The sequence below is a fragment of the Lottia gigantea genome (genome assembly GCF_000327385.1).
Source record: "Lottia gigantea unplaced genomic scaffold LOTGIsca_63, whole genome shotgun sequence".
In the NCBI taxonomy this organism is placed as follows: domain Eukaryota; kingdom Metazoa; phylum Mollusca; class Gastropoda; family Lottiidae; genus Lottia; species Lottia gigantea.
In genome coordinates, this window is record NW_008710145.1 from 97,907 (window position 1) to 123,143 (window position 25,237).

The window sequence follows — 25,237 nt, forward strand, 5'->3', positions numbered from 1 at the left end:
TTAAATCGGCGACCAAAGCGCCATCATTTTTTGTTTACTTTTCAAAAAATATCACGATCTCCTAAGTAATGTTACGCTCTGATAAGTTCTGATACGAATTGGTTACGCTTTGGGGACGAATTATTTCCCGATTTGATCAGGCCTTGTTACGCTTTAAATCACGCTTTGATAAACTTTATTAAGCTTTGATGCGGTTATGACGCTTTAAATCACGCTCTGATACGATTATCAAGCTCTGCTGAACTTTGTTACCCTTTGTTAAGCTTTGATACGTTCTCGGTGCTTTAATCAATTCGTGACAGAGCGCCCAAAATTTTTAAACAGTTTAAAAAATTTTGGCGCTCTTGTCGAATATCCAGCTTTGCTCAAAGCTTTCCAACGATCTATTACGACCCTGGCGCTTTAGTCGAGCTTTGTTACGCTTTGTACGCCGCATTAAAGCGCCATCAAAGCGCCGTTGGTGTGAACTGAGCATTATGGTTCGTATCTACCATTAATTGACATTAATCTTGTTATTGTCATGGATATAGAACCCTGAACTTCGCCAAGGATTAAATTTTTAGTTTTGCATTATAATTGCCTTGACGATTGGTTTCAACATCGATACTTTATTTATCTATCATTGATTCAATCCATACAGCAATCTTCAGTTCTTAAAAATATTGATTAATTCCAGTTACGAAAAATTTGAAAAAGATTTGAAGTACATGTATATTATTCGTGTTTATTTTTTTCGTATTGACCCTAAAATATGTCGATTTCTCTCACAAGCATTGTTCTAGTTCTTGTCAATATACAATGTTAATGTGACATATAACGCTCGCCTGAAATGTCTGATTTTGACCGTGTTCAACTTGGGCTCGATATTTAATTTTTCTAATATAAGATAATAGGTCTTTATTTCCATGAAAATGGATGTGCATGTAGGCCTATGTTAAAAACTAAAAATCAATAAAATCGAAACATCTAATGTGTAAGGATAGATTTATTATCTTAGACCAACATTTTCAAATTTCTGAAATGTCAAATCGATGAAAAAGATAAAAGTTAAGAATTGAAGTCTATTATCAAATCAAAATCAGTAAAGACCTACGACTATGTGAATAATACTAATTATATATCTCATCGGGTTATAAGAGTGGAACACAATTCTTTCTTGAAATAATTTTCTTGACGCTGCAGGAAATAACTAAATAACCCATATAATTATACAACCAATCTGTCTTCAACTTCAAATATATATTTGTCAAAGTATGGCTTAAATCAAAATAAAATGTCTCTTTTACACGTGTACTTTTTTTGGTAGAAATTGCATTACATGTGTTTCTTTTTTGTTGTTGCAAGTACAATAAAGTAATGGGTACCTCTTCTGTTGTCCGTTATGGTTTTTAGTCGAGCTCGGGAGTTTTTTCCCACCAACAGAACTACATACATGACTGCAGTGTACAGATTTATTCTTTGTTTGTGTAGTATTGTCATGTTCCGAACCGGAGGCAGAATCTATTATGACAATCACGTAACGTTTTGTTCTCGGCTGACTTCTTTGTAGAAGAGCATGAAAAAAATGAAATGGTATAGCATAGAACAGATTAAGATTGAAATTATGAAGCACAGGAATCGAAGGAAGGCATATTTAGTCGTGTTAAAGCGGTAAATCAACCCATCACTAAAACCGCCTTGAAACGATCTCAAATCGCTTTAACGAAATCCTTTTTCAAACTGATTTCAATTCGCTTTAATGGAAGCGGGTTATCCATCGCGTTTTGCGACAGCGATTATCCACGTCCGCCTATTATGTCACAGTCTTCGAAATAACACCACCATACAGTACAATACAAGCTTATTTCTACCATTGTTTTCGTTAGACATCTCATGTCTCGACACCTTGGAATAAATGACCCTGTGTGAATAGGTTAAGGGATAGGTTGTTGAGGGTTAAAGCACTGGCAATGAGACGCTTTATAGATTGAAGTGTGACGCTACCAAATTGAATGTGCTGTAACGAAAACGAATTCAGGGGATCGCTTTCCGGAAATTGGTTTGCTTTACATTTTTCTCTATCAGTCTACATAAACGAACTAATATTACCATTTCAAATATTTAGTGCGTTTTTAATTCATAATCGAATACTCTCAAGATTTTAATATGTATTATTGATTTGTAAGTGATATTTAGAGGATTACAGCATGTTTTTATCATTTAATAGAGAATAATTTTAAAAATTCTGTATATTCAACATGTTATAAAGTACATCGCAATTTAGAATTATTGTAAAGGTTAATAATCAATTCAAGGGAGTTCCGGAAAATTCCGCGAGGGAAATATATTTACAATAACCAAATGAGATGGAATGGTTTCGAGTTCCGGTTCTTGATGTTGAGTTTCTCTCCTTATTTGTTATGTTTTTGAGACCATGCTTCATCTGCTCTGGAGGCCAACCTTTGCGAAATATCCACACAATAAAATTTAATTTCTCGTCTTCTGATAACATAACGATTTCTTTGACAGAAAGCATATTGCTTGCTGTGTTAAGCTCCATATAGGAAAACTCTCATTATTTTGAAGCTAGTTAGTATCTCACCTCCTTAATTGCACTTTATTGGTATAATAATGGAGACGGTGTACCATGAGGGAAATTTTGCCAGGAAAGCGGCATTATAGCCTGCTCTATATCGATTTCTATGTGTCGAAGGTTCTTTAACATGCACAGCCTGTACCGCACGGGGCCTCGGTTTGTTCTCCCATCCGAACGGCTCGACACTTTTTTTTTACGTCAACCCTTCCCATTTGCATCAGGAGTTAAAATAGTCCGATGGTGTTATCTCGACCTTCAGGTTAGCGAGCAAGCATCTAACTCACTAAGCCACCGCGGCTCCCTGTTCATGAGAAAAGCAATGACACCACATCAAGAAACTCAAAAGCAACGCTGTGGTCAGCCTCAAAACTTGGAACCGAAATGCGTTCCTGAACTTAAGATTAGAGAAATTTGTGAAACTAATTATGAAAATAAGTGTTTTCGTTTGTAAACACAAATAAAATATGTAACGGAACAGATGGTAAAGACATGTCTTATTACCAGTTAGCGTGAATATGTTAGTTTCCCTATACAAAATGCATGTAAATTTCTAAATACTGAACAAATTTGAAACATTTTTCTTAAACTGCTTTTGGTGTTCAGCCAATTATTACGATTCCATATTTATTACGCAGAGATATTATCCATTAAAGAGTTTAATTAGAGCTATTTGCCAGAGTCATAATAAACTATTTGAACGACATTGAGAAGTGAGGAGTAGATATCATTCATAAATATGATTAGTGTAGCCAAACTTTAGAAATATCTTTTCCATTATCTCGGTTCATCTCTGGGAAACGTCTCTTCTAATTTCTAATGCGTCGTGGTTTCGTCAGTGCTGCCTGTTAGGAAGGTTGGAGGCTCAGATGGATTGGTTTTCCAAAAGGATTCTGTGGATGGAAATTTGTTGATGTGTTCGGAGAGGGCGGATTTTCCATCCTCGTTTTTGGTGGATGTGGAGTGTTCTTTCATTCTGGTGGAGAGGGGTCTTGATATCTTTCCTATGTACATGGCACCACAGTTGCCTGGTATCTGGTATTTAAAGAAAAGCATTAAGAACACACGTTCACATGTGGTCCATTAACTCTTATGGACACTTAATATGCGGGCACACGAATGGTCTTGGTCTGAGACTTTGGTCGCGATAAAGAGTCTTGTCTTGAGTTTCAACGACTGGCACGGGCACACGAGGAGATTATCCAGTAGCTTATTTTGTCGTGGAAGCACGGGCACACACGAGATTTTACTCAAGATTCGAGTCGGAGACAAAAATCTCCGACCAAGACCGCTCGTGTGCCGCACCTTAACTGGACTTATCATCATTTGATCTTTTCTATTCTGACAATGAATGAATGAGTTGAGAAATACTAAAACGCACGAAAATCGCATCATCCCTTCAAATATACCTCAAACTAGAAATTTCACTGTCTATTTCGTTTAATGTGTTTTCTATATATGGCGTAGTCTCACTAAAACTCGAGTCGAATTTTTAATTTTCACACGTGAATAATTATGGATACACATGGATTTGAAGGCTCTATGAGCCGTGAACAATACCACTGATAATGTAAGCTAAAAAAATTCATGTTTTTTAATGTAGAACGTATAGTGAAGGTGCTCCTTTAATATTTTATTTGGAGCATACGGGCCATTATTTACCACGTTTCTGTTTGCTGACACAGTTTTACAAATGATTGCTTTAAAAAACTTTGTTTACGACATGTCTGTTCTTTTTTTTTTGGGTATTCTATTTATAAACAGGTTTACATGATTAGTTAATTCTGTTTCCAGTCAATTATTTTATCTAGGTCTTCATTCAGATAAAAGAATTAATTTCTTGTGAAAGTAATTCCAGTCTGGAATTTGTATATGCTGACTTGGTTAAGGAAGATGATTTATGAAATGTGTCTGCTACTGAACTTTTCCTGGGTTACAAGAGTAAAATAAACTACTTTTATACATTATCAATGCCAAATCAATTATTATCAACACTAATGACATTTCACTTTACATGATGGCAAATAGCAAACATAGAATTTAAAACTTTAAAACTTAACGATGTAAATAGTGTATATTTCCATAACAATAATGTCTTAAAATATAACTATGTACATAAAATAAAGTATTAGTATGGCACTTAAAGGCAAAAATAACATAGTAGTGTGTGATAGTCTTGCTAACTGCCAACAATTTATAATATATTGAGTAAATATCTCATGGTATAGCTTGTCTGAGCCTTAAAGCCTCGGGGTATTGAACTGGTTTGTTCACAATGGAGGCTTGAGTAATTGTATTTTGAGGAATAAATACACTAGTCAGCAAGACCATCATACACAATCATAATCAACATATGTACATATCCTTTCAACATTCTACAATAAAAGACACTGAAACACATAACACATGACTAATTCTGGAGAACATACAGTTATACTGTGAATTGTAGAACAAATGATTTATAACCCTCATATTGTCTCACAAAATAGTTTTTCACATAAAACAAGGTAGTGCACTAAGGTAATATTTAAAACAGCCAGTCATCTCTTGGTTTTGTACCTTAATTTGTATTGGCATCATTATTGTTTGGTGCAAAACACCCAAATTCTACACTATACAAACTGTTTAGAGTTAAACTTGTAAAATCCTTACAACACTCTTAAGTTTTTTTTAAACCTTTGCTGGGCAGATGCCAATTGAATTATTTATCATAGCTACCAATACTGTTTACCAAATTTAAACACAGGAAACAGAAAATGTAAAATACATCAGGAATGTAACTAGCAGAAGAAAGACAAAATAAGCACTATTCCCAACAGGTCTTTTGTTCTAAAACAATATACAAGAAAATGTCATTGAATCAAACTTAATTTCTATACCACCTTTCAGAATGAAAATCCTTCATAGTGTTTGTCTACTATCAAAAAAAATTCTTTTAATGGACAGAAGTATTACTTTGGTGGTCCAATATAGATATATGTCTGTAATAATTCATATTAATTTTATAACAAAAATCATGAATATTAAAAACAAAATGTAAAATAACAGAAATAATTTCAGAAACAATTTGAGCACCATCTTTCATCCATGATTTTGTTTATCCACAGCAAGTTTTTCAAGAATTTGTAGAAAGAAAATGATTTCCATTATTATTATCATCATTAAGGTCAATTAACATATTTTCAATTAAGGTCCAAGTATAATTATACATGATAACTATATATGATTTTCATTTTTGATTTTAATTCATTTCATAATAATACGAAAACAATTTTTGTAAAATAACTTTAAACATGTGCCATTGCCTTCAATTGCTTGGTGACTAATTGCTGGTCAATAGTACCTGTTAAACCAACCTCATCACAACATTGTACAAATCTAACGTTATCAAAGCAATCATCATTAGAGTACTTTAAAGTCAGAGAGTTTCAACTATTAAAATGTCGATCATCATTTCAAAACATGTTGCATGGTATATCTAGACTCCATAGATAATCCATGGATTTCAATTAGTTTAAACTAGAGACACTCTAGCTACGCCTTCCACCTCATTGATTTAGTTTGTGCATTTTAATATATATATATATATATTGAAGAAAGCGTATCTAGAGTGTCAATAATAAGTTCTCTTGTTTATTGATTTGTAGGTGGCATTCTGAGAAGAGATAGACATATCTGGAACTGAGTTCCAATAGTTAATAAAGGGAAGCAGCTACAACAACAAATATTCAGTTAACAATTACTTAACATATATACCTAATTATGTTTGTAAACATGATTTCACAGTATGTTACATTTTACTACGGTGTTGAAATATAACAAAAATATTTCCTGATTATTAATAATAGAACATGATGTTCAATTATCTATAACATTGGGGACAATATCATATGATAAGAAAAAGGTTTTGTATACTTGTAACATAGCAAAAAGATATCAACAGCACAGAAAATGACTTCAATCGAAAATAGTAATTTAACTATTTGGTAGGATAACCTTCTTGCAAAGTAAGTTTTTTAGTTGCTAACTACCGATAGACCAGGCTGTTATACTAGAAGACCAGCTATAAGAGCCATTTAACTTAAGGTAGAAAAAGCAGTCAAACTACCAGCTAAGATAGTAATCAAACTACAAGAATCCTATCCTGAATATGGGTTTTGACGTGATTTTATTAACCCATATTAAACTAAGCCCTCAATACTTCGTTTTGTGGGGGTAAAAATAACGGCAGATTTCCTTGAAAGATTTCAGGGCCAATTTTGATTGGACTATGTAATTTCTCTCACTTGTATTACCACGGTCACTAGGAAGTATAAAGAATGGGTGCTTGGTTTGGACACAATGGTCATGTAGCTACCAGAAAAAATAGCCATCTAGCTATTGGGTGACATGGGAGGATAAGCCCCATGGGGCAAAATGCTTCCTCGGGATAACTCTACCGTTAATCATCAGATAGCATTTTATCTTTTTACATAATCTCAACCAACAACAAATTATTTGAAGGCCTGCTGAAATTCCCACAGATAATTAAAGGTTTGTACCAGTTTTCATCTAATATTTGGAGTGTGTGTCATAAGGGTCCTTGAGACGTTTCAGCCTCACTTGTATTAAACATTTCTTGTTCACCTTTTCACATAACAGTTAAGGCTTTGTGACATGTTGCTCTTTTAATACCATCATATTTAAAATCAGTGGCTACTATATAAAGTCATTATTAATAGAGTCATTAACCTATATTATCTAGAATGATAATTTCATTTCCCAAGATGAAAGCTGTACATATCATTCAACATAATTGCCAATTTTTATTGTTCTCGAAATCAAGTTCTTAGGGGGTGCATATTCACCCATGTTCCCTAGAAAAACAATAAGCTAAAAAATCACACTACCAGGTAAGATAGTAATCAAACTACCAGCTAAATAAACAAATATAACTAACAGTAGTAGTTAGTAGATAGTAAGCGAACTACTGGCAAGGATGACCACCACCTAAAAATAACCATCTTGTTTAAGTTACAGTACTACCAACAACCGAATTGACCGTGTCCTATATTGGATTAAACACATTGAATGGCAATATAAATATAGCTAAAAGTTATTTTAAAGAGGTTTTCTACCCTTTTTATGTGTATCAGGAACATCTTAGACTTTTATTTGGGATATTTCTATTCTTCGTCCAATGCCTGTGCTTCCTGCAACTGCAGCAGAAAAAGATAACCGGAAATGACGTAGATCCTGCAAGAGATTTGTAACCATTATACTACCAGACCACCAGCCAATACTGGAATAAGTTGATTTACCAAATGTTTGCCTCTCTATATTCAAAATTTATCACAAATAAGGATATTTAGCACTTTGAACTGTACAAATATCATACAACTCTTCCATTCCGTTAAAACTTAGCAATAAAAGAGTTTTATAAGGCAACGGTGAAGCAAAATGAACTAGTCAGCAATTTCTAAGAATCTGAAATTGCAGGAATCACAGGCATTGGAAAAAGAATTTGAATGTCCCAAATAGAATTCAGGGTATCCCCAATACATATAAAAAGGCTAGAAAACCTCTTTACAATCCCTTTATCAAGGATAACTACATCGTGCTTTTCTAGACTTTAACAATTAACAAAAAAAAACAATAACAAGATAAATGTGGTTTATATGTTGCAGCCATTTTCAGCGTCAATTTCAATTTAATGTAGTAAATTAAATAAAGTAAATTCAATTCAATAAATAAGTCCATTGCATGCTATCTGGAATTCATTTGTTTACTGACTAAAAAGTTTGTAGTCGAATCCAGATAAAGTAAAGTCTACTAACTCTACAGTAACTATCTGAGAAATATCAACATAGAATTTTATTTCTTAATAATTTGTAAACTTGTATGTCTATCCCTTGACAACTCTACATTTATGAATGTGATGTGATATTTTGTTGCTTCTTTAGAGAAAAAATCTTATAACAAAACAGGAATATTCAACCTACACATGATTAAATAAGAAAGCAATTTCTTAAAGCCATTGTTACTGTCTATTTTTAGGCTTAAATTTGAAAATATTTATTTGAAAATCTCAAAGATGAATTCAAACTGAGACAATAGGTGCAAACATTTAAAAAAAAAGTGGAGCGATGTAAATTGTAAGCAAAAGCCAAGCCTCATCTTATCTTTAACAATTCCTGCACAATAGGAGTAAAACATGCCATACAACCAGAGTCCATAAGGGTTAATCCCCACTAGCAGGACTATTTAACTCAGCATTTATAAGTTAATCATCTAGTTATATGTTTATTGAATGTTTTACATGGCTTGACAGGAATATTTAATAGTCAATTACGTTGAATTGAATAGAACTTGATGTAATCGGCATGTTAATTATCTTTGAAACTATCTTTTCTATGCTATTTACTTGCAACATTAGCAAGATAAAAAGATAGCTTACAAAGCTGGTAATATACGCCCAATTGCAGCTTTGTAATTAAATAGGAACTTTTGGTAGTAACAATCACCAATTCAACCTTTAGTCATTTTTTCAAACTTCTTTGTTCTTCAATAAGTCTCTCCTCTAACTGATAATTTATAATTTTTCTTTAGATCAAATCTGTCACAAATTATGTATTTACAAGCTAGAAACAATCCCTTTCAAAAACAGAGACAGTAACTCATTTCAGAAATGGTAATGTCCTTTCTACAATCTTTACCAGCTAAACATTGAATATGTTTCAAAGAACAAGAGCAATAACTCATAATATGAAGTTTTTTTTATGATGTTATTAATTTCAATAGGGTGCAAGGTTTTGTTTAAGTCTGTATCCTCTATATTGTTTCTGAACAATTATGGATTGACAGAAGGACATGGAAAAGCCAATATACATATTCATTGTACTTTTCAAACTTGTAAACCTCAGTATCTTATAGCATAAATTTTTGTTCACATTACATAAAACTTAAATAAGAAAATCCATTAAGTTATTTCCTGTTTTTCTAAATTGAATATACTTTGACTCTGATAAAAGGTATTTTAGGTTTTTGAATTGAGATATGTTGTAATTTAAAACCTAGACAAGTATAATATACCATGATACCATGGGCAATTCAAGGAATATATTGTGTTCTGATAAACAACAGCTATCACACATTTGCAGTATTTAAACTTAAACAAAGAAACAACTTTAAATCAACTTGTAAAGGATTATAAATCATTAATCTTTTTTCATATTTGCAGCAAATTTCCAAGGTGCAAAAGCACATTTTTTTCAGATCCAAATCTTTTCAGTACTTGAAAAACAAGAATATGGTTTTTAAATCATTAGTTTCAAAGGGTCAAAGCGAGTATGGTGGCTATTTTTTCTGTAATCAACACCTGAAACATAGGTTTCAGTTATATATATATTACAGGAATACTACCTCTTAGAATGTACTTTTAAATTTAAAGTTCATTCTAATCTAAGAGGTGGAATTCTTTAAGTCTCATTAATCTTTCATAACCTGATGTTATATATAAATAAATAGATTTATCTCATTTGGAAGGGAAAAAAGCTTAAAATCATCTTGTAGCATGACTTATCACATGACAGGAGCGCTAAAATTATCTAGAGTTTCTAACAATAATCAAAGCTCCTGGTAATAAGAGACAGACAGCTTGAAAATCCTTTACAATGAAATTAAGTATAAGATCAGCAAGAACCCAGGAAAACTCTCTGTAATCTCTCTTTAATATGTCAGTGTAGTAGAAGTAACATACAGACTGGTGGAAAATTCCTTAACAATTGATAACTGTCACATTAACAGGTCTTCCATACATCTGTCGTTGAGGAAAGATGGAACTAGGAAGTAGCAGTTTTATGTTAAAATCATTTCACCCACATGTCATTGAGACCTTCATCATATCTCATTAGTCATGGAAGTATTTGAAGGAAAGAAGTGTTTCTAGAATATTTTCACACACAAATTATCTGTAAATCCAAAGTCATTATTTCAGATTTAATATTTCTAGCATGATTGGTTCAATTTCTGCTGGATCCACTTGTAGCAGAACTCGAGCATGATTGTCACTAATGGTTTTCAATTCATAAAGTTTACTTAATATTGCTACAAAATAATTTTTAGCAAATTCAAAGGAATATACATTTTCTAGATAATGTTTGAGTAAAATTAAGTATCTGTCTTGTATATCAGCAACCTTACTGCGTTGTTGAATATTACTAGCATCAGGATTAAATACAATCATAGTTTGTATAAGTGCAAATAGTTTAGTATTATTCACAACCAGAGATTTTAGACCACGACAATATTTGATATGACTTTCATATAAATCACTATGACGAGTCGTTGTTTTTAGTATTTTGGTAGAAATTTCACCATTTGGAGTCAACCAGGAGTCTCTTTCCACTATATAAAAAGCCACAGATCGTAATAAAAGAGTGTTCACAACCGATGCTTTTAACGCATTTATTTGGTCTTCTTGGCGAAGTAGATTAAAATCAGCCATTCGTTTCACAAATTTAATCAACCGACGCACCGCAAACTCTGAGTTATTGACCAAACTACATTTGGTACTGAAGTCATCTTCTGATTGTTTTGGATCATTCGTAGGTAAGGGACAACCAACCGTTTCTTGATATGCTATTGTGATATCTTCCAATAATTCCTGTTCGTCTTTCGTTAATGTACGATATGATAGAGGATCCGAAGGTAAAAGGTTTTTAGGAATGTGACTGAATAAATCAGAATTATTGTAGGCTGAATTACTCGATGTTTCATCCAACGATGAAGAACAAGCATTAGATGAATCTACAATGGGAGGATATTCAAAATCAATGGGTTCCTGTTTTATGACCATTTTATCACGCTCAATTCTTTTCATACGATTTTCTGCAACTTTAGCCATCCGCACACGCTTTTCATTTTCACCTGAAATAATCAAAACAGACTTTATTCACAACTCATAGATGAAGACAATAAAGGTCAAATTACCAGTTGTAATTGCTAAAATATCAAATTAATCTAAATTAATCTATTGTCATAATTGAAGTAGGTTGGTTTATGAGATGGAGTGTGCAAAAAGAAGCAATACAAAATTAAAAAGGCTAACACTATGAGGGACATAACCCTCTAATATTCTGTTCTACATCTTGCATCTTACGTGAGTAGAACTTAAAAGGGTATTGTATTGAAGCAGATAGGATCAAAAGCTGTAGTTAATATATATCATAAATACTCAGGAAATCCTTCTGAAATACATATCATATCAATTAACAATTCTAACTTTCCATAATACATTTAGAACATCTGCATTTTTCTCATTTATGCCTTATCCATTAAAAAATTATTTCAAAAAATGTTTATAATAAAATGATATCATATGAAGTCATGTTTTAGTGCGGTCATTTTTATTAACATTTTTCTTCTTTGTTTAAATTCATCATATTGAAAAGTAAATTTCATTGATATTAATGTTTCTTCAATTTTACACCCTATCATTCCAAGTACAAATTCCACTATATCACACTGCTGAAAGAATATCAGTTACTCAAATAAGTAAAATATAGTCAGTTCAGGCACTATGTGGAAATAGTCCATTAAGTAATGTTACTCTGCAACAAGGTTTATTATCATTATTTGTGGGACTTTGCTACTGCAAAGTCCCAGTTTGTTTTTGAAATGTTTATTCTTTTTTTTTTTTTCTATTTTTACAAACCTTCCTGAGCTTAGACTACAATGGTTGCAGCACCAATTCAACATTTGCGAACCTTAGATATAGGCGACGATGTGCATAAATATATTTTGGATCTTTTTTGCAAAACCAGAAGTGCCACAGTTCAACATGTGCAAGAATAGATAATCGGCTCTAGAAGTCGTATTTTTCGGTCGATTTTCTTTGGGTTTGCATTTTTAGAAACTACTGTTGAAATCTGAAGGAATAGCACTTTCAAAATTTCAAAATTCGAAAATTTGTAGCAGAAATTTTTTTTGCCAAATTTTGCATTTTTTAAATTTTTTTTTGCTTTTTGTCTGAAAATCTGAAAAAAATTGAGCAAAGACAGTTTAAGAAAGTAAACAAAATGGTACAGTCAAATTTTCAACTTCACTTCCGGTTTAAACAGGAAATCGATTTTCATTTCCGGTTGAGTAACTTCTGGTGTAATTTGTAGAGCTCAAAAAATTTTATGCTGATAGGTAGACAAAGTTATGACAAAAAAACGAAGAAAAAAAAATCCGGACCAGACGTGAAACTTTAGCCGGCATTTTGATTTTACTGAAATGATTCGATTTTTATTCAGACATAACGGCTTATCTGATTTAAATGATTTGTGTCAAATGAAAGAAAAAAAAAAAAACATGACATTAGGAAGCCGTTTTTCGATTCTCGATTTTGCTTTTTTGCAACTTCCGGTTGAATTTTTACAAAGTTTAAAGGGTCATATCTCGTGATCTTGACCTTTAATGACCTTGAACTTTATAAGGTCAAAGGTCATTGACCTTAGCTAATGGTTAATACTTTGACATTTAACCTCCGACATGTACTTCCGGTTTTATAGCTGTCCAAAAACAGCCAAATTCGCAACTTTGGACTGCTCTAGCACATGACCTAATTAACCTAGAGGGTTAATTTTTTCGGATTCTTGATGTGCTTCTCATGTTCTTTCCAGCGATGTATAACAATTGTATTTTAAAAGCAAAATTGAAATTCTTGATTTTTTCAAATTTGAGTGGTTTTTTACCATATTTATGTCTCTTTGAGCTTGGTGTATGTATATCATATGATCTACTAGATGTAGAACCTTGAAATTTGGAACACAACTAGACATGTTGAATATGAATTCACTTAGGACAAAAAAGTTAAGGTGGGCGTTGCACATCCGGGTTGAATTACTAATTGTTTACATTTAAAGGAAGGGGCATATCTCGCATTTGTTCAAAAAGGGACTTTGCACACAATTACCTCATCCTTTTGGCTAGTTTGTGTTAACAACTCAGTTATTTCAGCTTTATAGTTCCAAAAAATGAACGGGTTTTAAAATTTCCATATTTTCAATTTTTCGATTTTGACCTTTTTTGACTTCTGTTGACCTATATCTTTTGACCTGCATGATGTAGAAGCTTGACATTTTGAACATAGCATCACAATTTGAATATCAATTAACCTATGCAAAAAAAATTGAGGTGGGCGTGGCACATCCGGGTTAAATTACTCATTATTGACATTTTTGGCCAAAGAAATAACTCGCAAAGAATACATTTGTTCAAAATGGAACTTTGCTCACAGTTACGTCATCCTTTGAGCCACTTTGTCTTAGAAGGTCAGTTAGTTCAGCTTCATAATTCAAAAAAAGGAACAGGTTTTGGAAATTCACAATTTTCAATTTATGACCTTGACCTTTGATGACCTTGACCTTTATTGGGTCAAAGGTCATTGACCTTGACTATCAGTTTATGTTTCATATTTGACCTCTGACGTCTACTTCCGGTTTTATAGCTGTCCAAAAACAGCCAAATTCGCAAATTTGGACTGCTCTAGCTCGTGACCTAATTAACTTTGAGGGTAAATTTTTGTGGATTCTGAATGTGCTCATCGTGCTCATTCCAGTGATATATAATGCAAAATTGAAATTTCTGAATTTTTGAAATTTCGGGCGTGGCACATTAGGCTTAAATTACTTATTCTTTACATTTTTATCAGAGGTATAACTTGTATAAAATACATTTGTTCAAAACAGGACCTTGCATACAATTACCTCACACCTTTGGCCATTTTGTGTGAAAAGGTCAGTTGTTTCCGCTTCGTAGTTCAAAAAAAGGAACAGGGTTTAAATTTTGCATATTTTCCACTTTTGACCTTTACCATTGATGACCTTGACCTTTGTAAGATCGAAGGTCATGGACCATGGCTAAAGATTAGTACCTTCATATTTGATGTTCATCGTCAACTTCCAGTTTTATAATGTTTGTATTTTCAAAGTTTGATGACTCATATCTAGTGACGTTGACCTTAAATGACCTTGCCCTTAACATTATAAAAGGTCATTGACCTTAGAAATCTAATCATACTTTCATATTTTTTGTCTGGCTTCAACTTCCGCTTTCACAACCTTCCAAAAAAGCGAAATTTTCTAAATTTTTTACTGATTTAGCATGTGACCTAATTGGCTAAGAACGTTGATTTTTTCAGATTCTCTAGCAAATTGGCTCAAGAGCAAAGTCCCACTCAGTATCACGAGTGGTTCTAGTTTTGGTATTGGTTCAAGCTTTTAGCAAAAATATTTACTGCTTGATTACATTTAACAATCAATCTGTTTATCGTTACAATTTACAGCAAAATATTTGTTTTTCCATCAATGATATTAGAATTACACAAAACAGAAATGTGCAATGATTACAAGTAATTCTATAGTGAATATGATATGATAGAAGTCTTCATAACCAGTAGCATATTTAGAGGGAGGGCCAATGACCCATGGCCTCCCCCTCAAGCCTATGATAGGTCTTGTTTTTTAAGTAAAATCAAGTCCTCTAAATGATAAAAATTCATCTGAGGCCATCTGGAATCCATTGGTTTCTGAGAGCCCCCATATTCTTGGCCATCCTCATTTTTTGGCCCCCTTCTCAGAAATTTTGTAGATATTACCCCTGTTCATAACCATGAGTCCATGACAGCCTGAAGTTTTGCGGAATACAGATTCTGAGAATGTTTAGTACAGGGGTTTTCAGCCTTTTATCTATCTTTTTGGGTCATTGCCCCTATAAATCCTTCCTGTTTTCTCTAAGGTTTTCCCTGCAAGAGACTGTATCATAATTGTCCAAAAATAATTATCATAGACAGTAAAGTGCCTCATTACCCTCCAAAAATATCCTGGGATAATTACCCCAGGTTGAAAACCCCAGGTCAAGTAAAAGGAGAAATCCTTTTGGTAATGGATTTCATTTATTAAATGACAACTTTAAAGCAGAATACTCCTTTAAAGCACCTGATCCATCTTTTTCCTTCACCTTCACAGTCAGATGACTATTTTGTATCATAGAAGTTGAATAATGAAATTGAGGTTGCCTTTGAAAGGAGTCATTTCATGGGTATTTACATTGCTATCAACCTTATTTGTCTAAACCTGTTTCTATGTCAATGTGACATGAGACCAAAACTGACACGAAGCCAAACTACTAAACTAGGTGACTATTTAAATTAAAACCACCAAATTTTTTATTGATTTGTATTTGTAAATTATCAATACCAAGAACAGTCTGACATTCAAATTCAAAAATAATTTCCTCCAGAAACCAAGATTTATAGAACGTGACTTAAGCAAACAAAATGTTGAAAGAAAAACTTTAGAAAAGCCTAAAAGAATGAGAAGGTTGAAAAATCCAATATTCACTGTTTTTAAGCAGGATGAAGAAAACCAGAAAATCTTTCATTTGAAAATGAGTTAATCTTTAAAAATGTTTTAGTTTAGTTTGAAATCTCTTTCAAACAGAAATGTATCAAAGACAAAATGCATGGAGGAAGACCCAATGATGAAATGTAAATTAAGTCTATTTGTTCAATTGATTTAGAGTAGGAGCCCAGAGCCGCAGCAGGTTGGTGTCATGGTTCCTTCGACAGAGTCAGAAACACCTAGACACTCCGACATGACATTTGAGACTTGATATTCGCGAATTGAAAAGCACATTTTTATCACGCAGGGTGCAATAACAAGTTGGAATGTTTTTATTAGGTATGAAGATATGAAACAATAAATAAAGCAGTTCTACCCCTTAAATCTTGTCGTGTTCCAGACCCATCCCTGTGCAACCCACCATTTTGATGACGTAGCTAATTGTTGTAAATCCTAAGATACGACCAAAGTTGCAACTCTATTTATTTTGTGAAATCCATCGTAAGTTTTACGAACCACTTACAATCAGTTTAAGTTTATTTTTTCTTTACCATGTGGACAGCGTTGCGGTAATAATTGTCATCATCACATACACTGCAGTAGAACTCATAGGCCCAAGTGTATCAATGTACACAGTGTCACACAATGGTCAAAGGTCATATTTCTGACTTTCTGTTGAATCGATAAAGGTGAGTTTTGTAGTTATTGACGTATAAATGAGAAACCGCTACACCAATTCCGCTCAAACTTTTATTAGGTAAGCACGTGATTTTAATATCAAGTGATTTTGGTCTTTATTGGGTCTTTAATTATCTAAGACAGGTAGGTGACTGTCTTAAGGATGTTGACTGGTCTATTGTGTGTTATGAAAATAGGGAATATGAAAAATTGATTTCTTGAGACTGGTTGCGTATTTTATCAAGATTTGGGGTCCTTCCCTTCAGTTTGAAGTTGATTTTATGTCCTTCAGAATTTTTTCGATGTTTTGACAGCCTTTCAGACATGTCATGTAAATTGGATGTTTCAAACCTTCAACAAATGATTAAAAAAAGATGAATGGATCAATCTCTGTCAAACTTGACGTATCAGAAGACAATTATAATGCGAAGAATATAATGTTTTGTTTTTAAATTTCTAATTATTTGTCTTGGTAGTAACCATCGAAATGTAAAAAATTAAGAGAAAACTGGAAAATTTTTCCAGGTATTGAACTAAGTGAAATTTTCTTTGATATGGAATAAGCAATTTATCTAACAATACCAAGATTGTCGATTGTCGACAAGACCAAGATTGTCGACATAATAAACGGCTAAATAATTGTATGTCAACTAATTGAAATTTCAGCGAAAACTAACCAGATACATAAATTCTTATATTTATTTCCTTTCTACATTGCTCAAATATACAGTAATAACAATTATCTGCATTCTGGACCCAAAAGTAGTTAATTAATTAACGGTTGTGTTAAGCAGATTTCACTGTCTTGCTTTATTATCATATGGCCATAAACACAGTGTCACACAACCTCAAACTATTCCCTTTGTTGACAAATACCACTTATTTATTTTTGTTTTTTTATTCAGTGTTCCATTCTGTGGTATTTTGTTTGGTTTATTATTGGTTTCTAAAGCTACTCTAACTCAGTTCAGTGTCCCAAAAAATGAAATTGCTATGCTTTTGTTCAGGTCCAAATCCCTTGTTTAGACTCTCGCCACATGCAATGACGTAAATTTATCCAGAAAGTCTTTCCGTTTCTAAAAATAACTTTTACTAAATCACTAATATCTCGGGTACCAAAAGAAACTGGTTCAAAATTTTTTTCACACAACCATCTTTACATTTGTGAATACAACATAGCAACAGGCCTGTTCATGACAAGTCTTTTTCTCAAAGGCTAGCCCAGGCAACAGCCTTAAAGTGGGAACAAAGAAGACAAATATGCTTGACTACAATAAAGCCTGCAAAAAAAGAGAAATGACTGTTACACCCTTATTAGAACATTAGGCCAAGAGACAGGTTAGATTTATTGAACTATTTCTAGGACAGATGCTAGAAAATGTTATGCTTACATCTGCTTATCCTAAGGATTACAACTTATATTAGGTTTGATTCACAAGAATTTTTTCAGATATATATTTTCTCCTTTTGGTCTACTTTATCAAATGAATGATCAAACTTAGGGAGGAAGGCAATAAAAAAAAAAAAATTAGCTTTATATGCAAATATTTTACATTATGACAAGACAGACACTATTTGAGTCATTTTAAACAGTGAAATGACAAGGCTGTACAAATAGACCCTGATGTGACGTCATAAAAGTGTAAGATTAGTTATTTCTACCTAAGAAATGACCATGTGATTTCAAGAATTTAAACAATCTGATTTGGATCCTATTTTGAACCAGATACAGACCCATAAAACATCCATTACAAAAACAGACTTGAGTGATAACTTTTCTAAGATTTGCTTAAGTCGATTCTTGATCCATCTTAAGTTCATGTCTTAGCTGAGACAAATCTTAAGACTTAAGTTCAAACTTAAGTTCTTTTCTTGATTCTGGGCCCTGGAATATCGAGCCACAATCTAGAAGCATGTGTTATAACACATCCTTGAAAGAATTCCAACATAAAACAATCTGTAAGAATTTGATTTCAATGTCTAGATATTAAACTGCTTAAGCCATGGTTTTAGTGTCAATAAGCCAGGGGCAATCAATGGATTTAATATAATAACAGTGTTATTTCTTTTTATTATATATCACATCAGTTGATACCATTATTCCATTATTTATTGTCTAGCTATTCTTATTTGCAATTAGGTCTATTGTAACTCTTAGACAAATTACTGAATACCAGTATATTTCTTAGAATGAACTGTTCTTTCTTATCCAGTCTAGAAAATATTTAGGGATTGAAGACAAAGATTATGAGCAGACAAAGGGAAAGCCACAGTTATCATGGATAAGAAAGAGTACCAAGAAACTGACACCGAACTACTTAGTGATGCGAAAACTTACAGAAGACTCCGCAAAAACCCAACGAGCATATACAAAGACAGGTTGGACAAGAAGTTAAACGAACTTGAATCCAGTAACCAAATTACCAATCAACTTAAATTTAAACTGAGATCAAGCCGTCACCCACGTTCCCCATATGCCAGAGCAACAATTAAAATCCACAAAAACCCCATCAAGACTCGGCTACTCATATGCTCTCGGGATTCTGTCTTCTATAACATCGCCCAACATCTTAGCAGAATCTTGGCACCTTTGGGGAAAACAGCTAACTCATTCATTAAAGACTCAGAACTTTACATGGATAGAAACAAGTGCATATGATCCACCGAATTCAACATTCACTGATCACATGGACAACAGGTGTTTATAGTATTCTTTGATCTTTCTTCGCTCTCAATGCCTCTTGTTTCCATTCAGAATATACTCATAAAATTAATCAGTGGTGTTACAAATTAACGGGATCTTTTTGTTTTCAGTCACCTAATCTTATAATTAGTTTATTCAAGTAGCTTTGGAGTACTGTGAATAATAGATTTACAAAAACTCTACTACTGTCCTCAATTCTGTGTTCAGAACTTTTTTCCCGCTCAATTATTTAGGCGCGTAAATACCACAAGGATTCTGTAAGCTATTGTGAGAGTATTTGTTTCTCATTTACCATGTGTATTGTGATGAATAATTTGCGAAAATCGAAGGATAATATTAAAACCCTGTATATCTGTTAAGCTATTCAAATTCATACAATACATGACAACAATTTCAGACAGCATGACATTCGTTGTTCTTACTATAAAAGCCATACAAATTATATTTTGTTACCGCCGTAGAACGTTTCTCTTTAATAATATTAAAATAACACATTAATATACCTATTTCAGTTTAGTAATTTCAAATATATTAATACAAAATATTTATAAGATACTTAGATCTTATAAACATAACAACATGGCAATGAAAGAAGACAAAATGACCGATCCTCAACATCGATTCATGGTAATTTCAAAGGGAAAAAAACACTCAAAATTTAATTCACTGTGTATAGTGTGCACCCCTTCTGACATTGGTAATTTTAAATAAGAAATTGAGAAGTATAATAACTTCCTGCCCATAATTTATAATAGAGCAAAAAATTTCTTGCCAATATATATGTACTATAGTATATCTTGTTTCATATTGATAATATTTTTGGATTTCTGTATGAAAGGAAAGAGTTTGTCACATCTTTCAGTTTATAATATAGATTTTACATCATACAAAGAAAAGAGAAAGGTGATTAGGTATAAAAACATTCTTCATTTCCTGTTTTTTTGGGGTCGATATTAAGCAAGAATTATTGTTTATAAGTTTCACTTCCTTCACATTGACCAACTCATCTCAGATAAACCACTTCTACTGAAAATTGTTAAGTAAAACTGGCTCTAAGTTTTATTGCTGAATGCGCTGTTTACAAATTCCTTTATCCTCCATCACAAATTTGCATATTAATGACAACTCGCAATGCAAAAGACTACTTTTTAGACTAGTAAGAAAAGAAACAGATCAGAAAGACCAGTATGCCTCCTAATGTCGAAGGAGATAAAGCTGAGGCCATACCAAAATAATATTCTGTTCGTCGGGAATTCCGTACCCGATTTTCCGTTATCAAAATTTTATTTTCAAAATTAAAAAATAATATTCCGTATGTATCAAAAGAGCTCCCATATGTAAAATTTTGAAAAAAGAATTTTTAATTTTTAAAAAAAAATTATATTGCCCATATGTCCGTACCTCTAAATTGATCAGATAACATGATTGTTTAGCTCTCATTTTTAGTTTCATTTTTATTTCTCTAAGCCTAAAATTTGGTAGCAGGAGTAACAAATTGCGCCCTCTATTTCTGTTTGTCAGTTTGTGGACATCGTGCGACAATTATAGAAGAACATGTTCCCGCTGTTAAAAGAGTGAGTTCGTACAGTAGTTTAGGCCCTTCGCTGAAGCAAGAACGTTTTCTCGACGACCGAACGCATCGAAATTCCGGAAGTTGATAATTATCAGAAATAGGCATGGCCGATGCAGTGCTAGAATTAATATTTGTATTTGTCTTTTTTACCAAAATGATTTTAGTAATCAAAATTAGGTCACACCAGAAACTTATTTTGCCAAACATGGCGTTTGATGTTGAGCCTGAAAACACTTTTAAAGATGTTTATGATCTGGCATCTGCAGGAATTCAATCGTGCATATCACAGATCCCAGAAAAAGTGTACATCAAGGACAATATGGAAAAATCATGCGGTGTCTTAGTTACACTTTCGTTGAAAATTTCTCTGTGTGATGAACTGAAATCCAAGTTTGTGGACTTTTTAATTAACTTGCCTTCTCATTCTTCGTCTGCAGAACCTGTTTGTAATACTTCCAAAAGTGATAAAAATGTGTTCGATTTTATGATGGCATCAAGAAAGACATTAATGTTTCCTGAAAAACCTACACCACCAGTCTTTGACAAAACCTTAACTGGACCTCAAAAACTATTTTGTGATGTGCTAGATTGGTGCAAAACAATTGATGATGGCTGGTCAAAAGACCAGTTAATCTGTGCAAAAGAAATTTTGTGGAAGATTACAAATAAATACTATTAATTGTTATTTTATCTGAATACATTCAAAATGATCCATGCTGGAAATGGTACGAAGGGACTTTTTTTTTTTTTAAAATTAAAAATTATTATATTGCAGCAACCAAATCAATGATTACTAACTTTTAGACATTTTTTTTTTAAAATTAAAAAAAAAATTTCGTTCGCTCGTACCTTTTTTTTTTCAAGAAATCCTGAAGAACAGAAAATTATTTTGGTATGGCCTGACTTTTGTTTTTCGAATTACTTGCGTCAGATAAACTTTTGAATATATAATATGTGATTTTGTCAAATGGTTGAAAACTGCAAATAGTAGAAGCTTAGATAAAATGTTACCTTGCATAATTTGAAGTAGCCAAAAAACAACATTGTTTTTTTTCTTAGTTTTCTATATTTAACAATGCAAACATTAACACCACCAAAGAAATTTAAAGCTCTTAACAAAGATTGACCATATATAGATTTGAGCAAGCAATCACATGCCAACAAGTTGTTTGAATAGTAGTAAAAATTACCATAATTGAAATTTACGTTTGAAGGAGAAATCAACAATATTGTACCAGTCATTTCTTGAAATAAATCATTGATACAGTTTTAGGTACAAACTGACTTTTCTGATATAATCAAACTCTGTTGAGGAATTTCATCAAATAGAATTAAATCTCCACACGTACTTGAATATCTGACATTTTACATAATAAAAACATTTATACGGAAAAGATTTTTCTTTAAGATTTGAAAGTAGTTTCATGCCTCAGGTTTTTCCCAAATTGTACCTTAATTGTGGCAATAATTTTAGATCAATCTTACCTAAAATCATACTTTCTTTCATTCCTATTGAGAGGCACTTCTGTAATCTGCAACAAGGACAAAACCTTCTTGTACGCACATCAATGATACAATTACCTTTAAAAAGGCACTTCATTTTCTGAAATTAGAATATCACAGAACACTTCATGCAGTTTCCATTTTAACGTGATTTAATTAATGGCACCAAAAGTTCTACCTAAAATTAAAATGAAAATTGGTCAATTGCATGCACTTTAAGACGCTTCTTAACTGATCAATTAGGTTCTAATTAAAACTCATTGGAAATAAATTAGCTTTTTTGTTTTCTTCCAATATCATCAAAAATGTTGTACATTCATGTAAATCCTTTGAAAAAGTTCAAATATGAATCAGTGTCAAACTCAAACCTGTCCATTTTCATTACAACATACATCTATGAATTGTAATCATAGATCTTTAAATATGAAATTTTATGATAAAATGCACAGTTTCAGACAGCCATACTTAAAATAAACTTGAAAACGCAACACACACACTTTGTGTCGTTGAATTATTATAAGGTAAATTAAGGTAAAGAGAATTCTAAAAATTCAAATATGAGTGGCTTAGCAACTAATTCTTAAACAAAATACTGCCTTACAAGTCTAATGCTTGGAGAATTACAAATGAAACAATGTAGTTAACATTATGAATGTTCAACTCATCATATAGAAACCTTCAAGTCTAATTATGTCAGTCTGATAAGAAGACACATTTGTCCTTGTGAAACATTGAAAACAAGATTTTTATGTAACAATAACCTGAAAAAAACCTGTGTTATTTTAAAATGAAATATTGAAAAAAACTGAAATTGAGAATATTGTTACAAATTAAAACGCGTACACGAGTTGACATACTGACTATTTTCACTTGAAAGAATCATTATATCATTATAATTCCTCTAAGATTTTCAAAGATATATTTTCATTAAAAATATAACAGTACCAGCGCCCTCCAGCTCAAATTTTAATAACATTTTATAACTCAATAATAACAAGAAAGAGTTATCAACAGTATTATGTATCGAGATTTTCTTGAGAGGTTTTATTATATAAAATCAAAAATATAATCTTGCCAGGCAAGATAACATACGCCCACTACCAGCTGTCAGGAATGATAAACTCTTTAGTGGCTTAATAACAAATTTTCAAATCATCCGTACACACAAGGGCAATAACGCTGAAACTGTTTATCTGATTCTTACCAATTTCTAACCTGAGCCAGTCTCATCAATATATACATGCATATTGAGTTTCATCAATATTGAAAATTGACGCGTTTATACTAAGTCAAGGGCAATAACTCTGAAACTGTTCATCCAATTATTATCAATTTCGAACTTGAATGATATCTCAAGTATACAATATATACATGCATACCAAGTTTCATCAAGACCAGGTAAAAACTGTAGCCTCTATTGCACCTAAAAGAAATGTGAAAGGACGGACAGGGGCGACGGAAATATATGTCCACGTTTTCATGTGGGCGTATAAAAACAATTCTGTTCCTGATTTAGGAAAACTTATTTTGAACAATTTCATGTTTCTGGATTCATATTGCACAATACCTGTGCATTTACTTAATTTATAAAATATTCAAAAGATGACTATGAAATAAGTCCTTAGGTGTTGTGTATTGGTCGTTTCTCAAGTTGCTATCAGATTTTCATGAATCAAGTGATGTTTAATTTCTTTTTCTATCAAGTATGGATCAAAAAACAGGAGACAAAGATGACTTGATAAAAATGAACTTACCTTTTTCTTCAAGGCATTCCTTCTAAAAAAGGCTTTACATGATTCACAAGTAATTGCATTGAAATTATAACCTAAAGCTCTATCACCACATACACCACAAAACTTGTCATCTTTACTCTTAGAGCGTTTCCTTGGTCTTTCACCATCCTCGGTCATTTCATCACTTTCTCCAAGATCTTGATATGCATCATGACTCTCATTTCCTGATTCACACATCTAAAATATTGAACAATATACAAATTAATATCAACATACAATGTAAAATATACTGTCAGGGCATACTCAGATTGTTTTGATTCTAGTCCACTGAGCAAAATCAATGATCTTATTGAAGTAAAAAGTAGTCTGCTTATAACATTACATAAACAACCTACATACTTTACTTATAAAATGTAGAAAAGAAATCAACACAATTTTGATTATTGGAAGATTTCCTTTCAGGAAGATTATACAAACATAATAATACCACATACAAGCAATGATTATTGTATTCACTAATATAACCTTTTTGGCATGGAATATTTTAACACATAATTGAAAAATCCTATTGTCTGAGCAAAGTAGCCTCAAAATACTACTGTTAGTCTTAGAATGTCTTAATAACAAAACACAAGACAATATTATGGAATATAACACACTTCTTTAATAAGGTTAGGTACATAACGTTTTAACACAATATACTTTTTTTTTTTTTTCTTTTTTTTTTTTTATCTATCTTTTTTTTTTTTTTTTTTAAGCACTCAGATATTGTGTCTGCTTAAAGCGATCTCATATATACAAGTAGTAGCAAGACACACAGTACATTTCTCCAGAGAAGAGTTTATTATTTTCCAGGGTTACTCGGCTTCACCACTTGGACGTTACGGGCTATTGTTGTTAGTGGTCCTATGTAGTAGCTAGAAGGACCACAGGGGGTTAGAGGCCCTGAGATCCCAACTCTAATACATAGGATTGTTACCTCCATGACTTCGCATTGTTAACTCACTTGTTTTAATACCCTTTTATCCATTGTCTCTCTTAATCACTTGTTATTACCCTTTTATCTTTTGTCCCTCTTAATCTCTATATTGTTTCTTGTTGGTATAT

General features: G+C 32.4%; 3 protein-coding genes across 3 annotated transcripts; 1 reads left to right on the forward strand and 2 right to left on the reverse strand.

Moving 5' to 3' along the window:
* Window positions 1–10,541: 10,541 nt before the first annotated feature.
* On the reverse strand, window positions 10,542–11,111 carry LOTGIDRAFT_97589 (hypothetical protein; the record flags this gene model as incomplete). Its single annotated transcript, XM_009064472.1, has 1 exon — window positions 10,542–11,111. A coding segment is annotated over one exon (570 nt), but the record flags the coding sequence as incomplete, so codon positions are not given.
* Window positions 11,112–21,099: 9,988 nt separating this feature from the next.
* On the forward strand, window positions 21,100–21,573 carry LOTGIDRAFT_167000 (hypothetical protein; the record flags this gene model as incomplete). Its single annotated transcript, XM_009064473.1, has 1 exon — window positions 21,100–21,573. One exon carries the CDS (start codon window positions 21,100–21,102, stop codon window positions 21,571–21,573), a length of 474 nt encoding a protein of 157 aa, XP_009062721.1.
* An 819-nt stretch (window positions 21,574–22,392) lies between these two features.
* On the reverse strand, window positions 22,393–24,274 carry LOTGIDRAFT_59139 (hypothetical protein; the record flags this gene model as incomplete). Its single annotated transcript, XM_009064465.1, has 2 exons — window positions 22,393–22,497; window positions 24,152–24,274. Coding segments are annotated over 2 exons (228 nt in total), but the record flags the coding sequence as incomplete, so codon positions are not given.
* Between the last annotated feature and the right edge of the window lie 963 nt (window positions 24,275–25,237).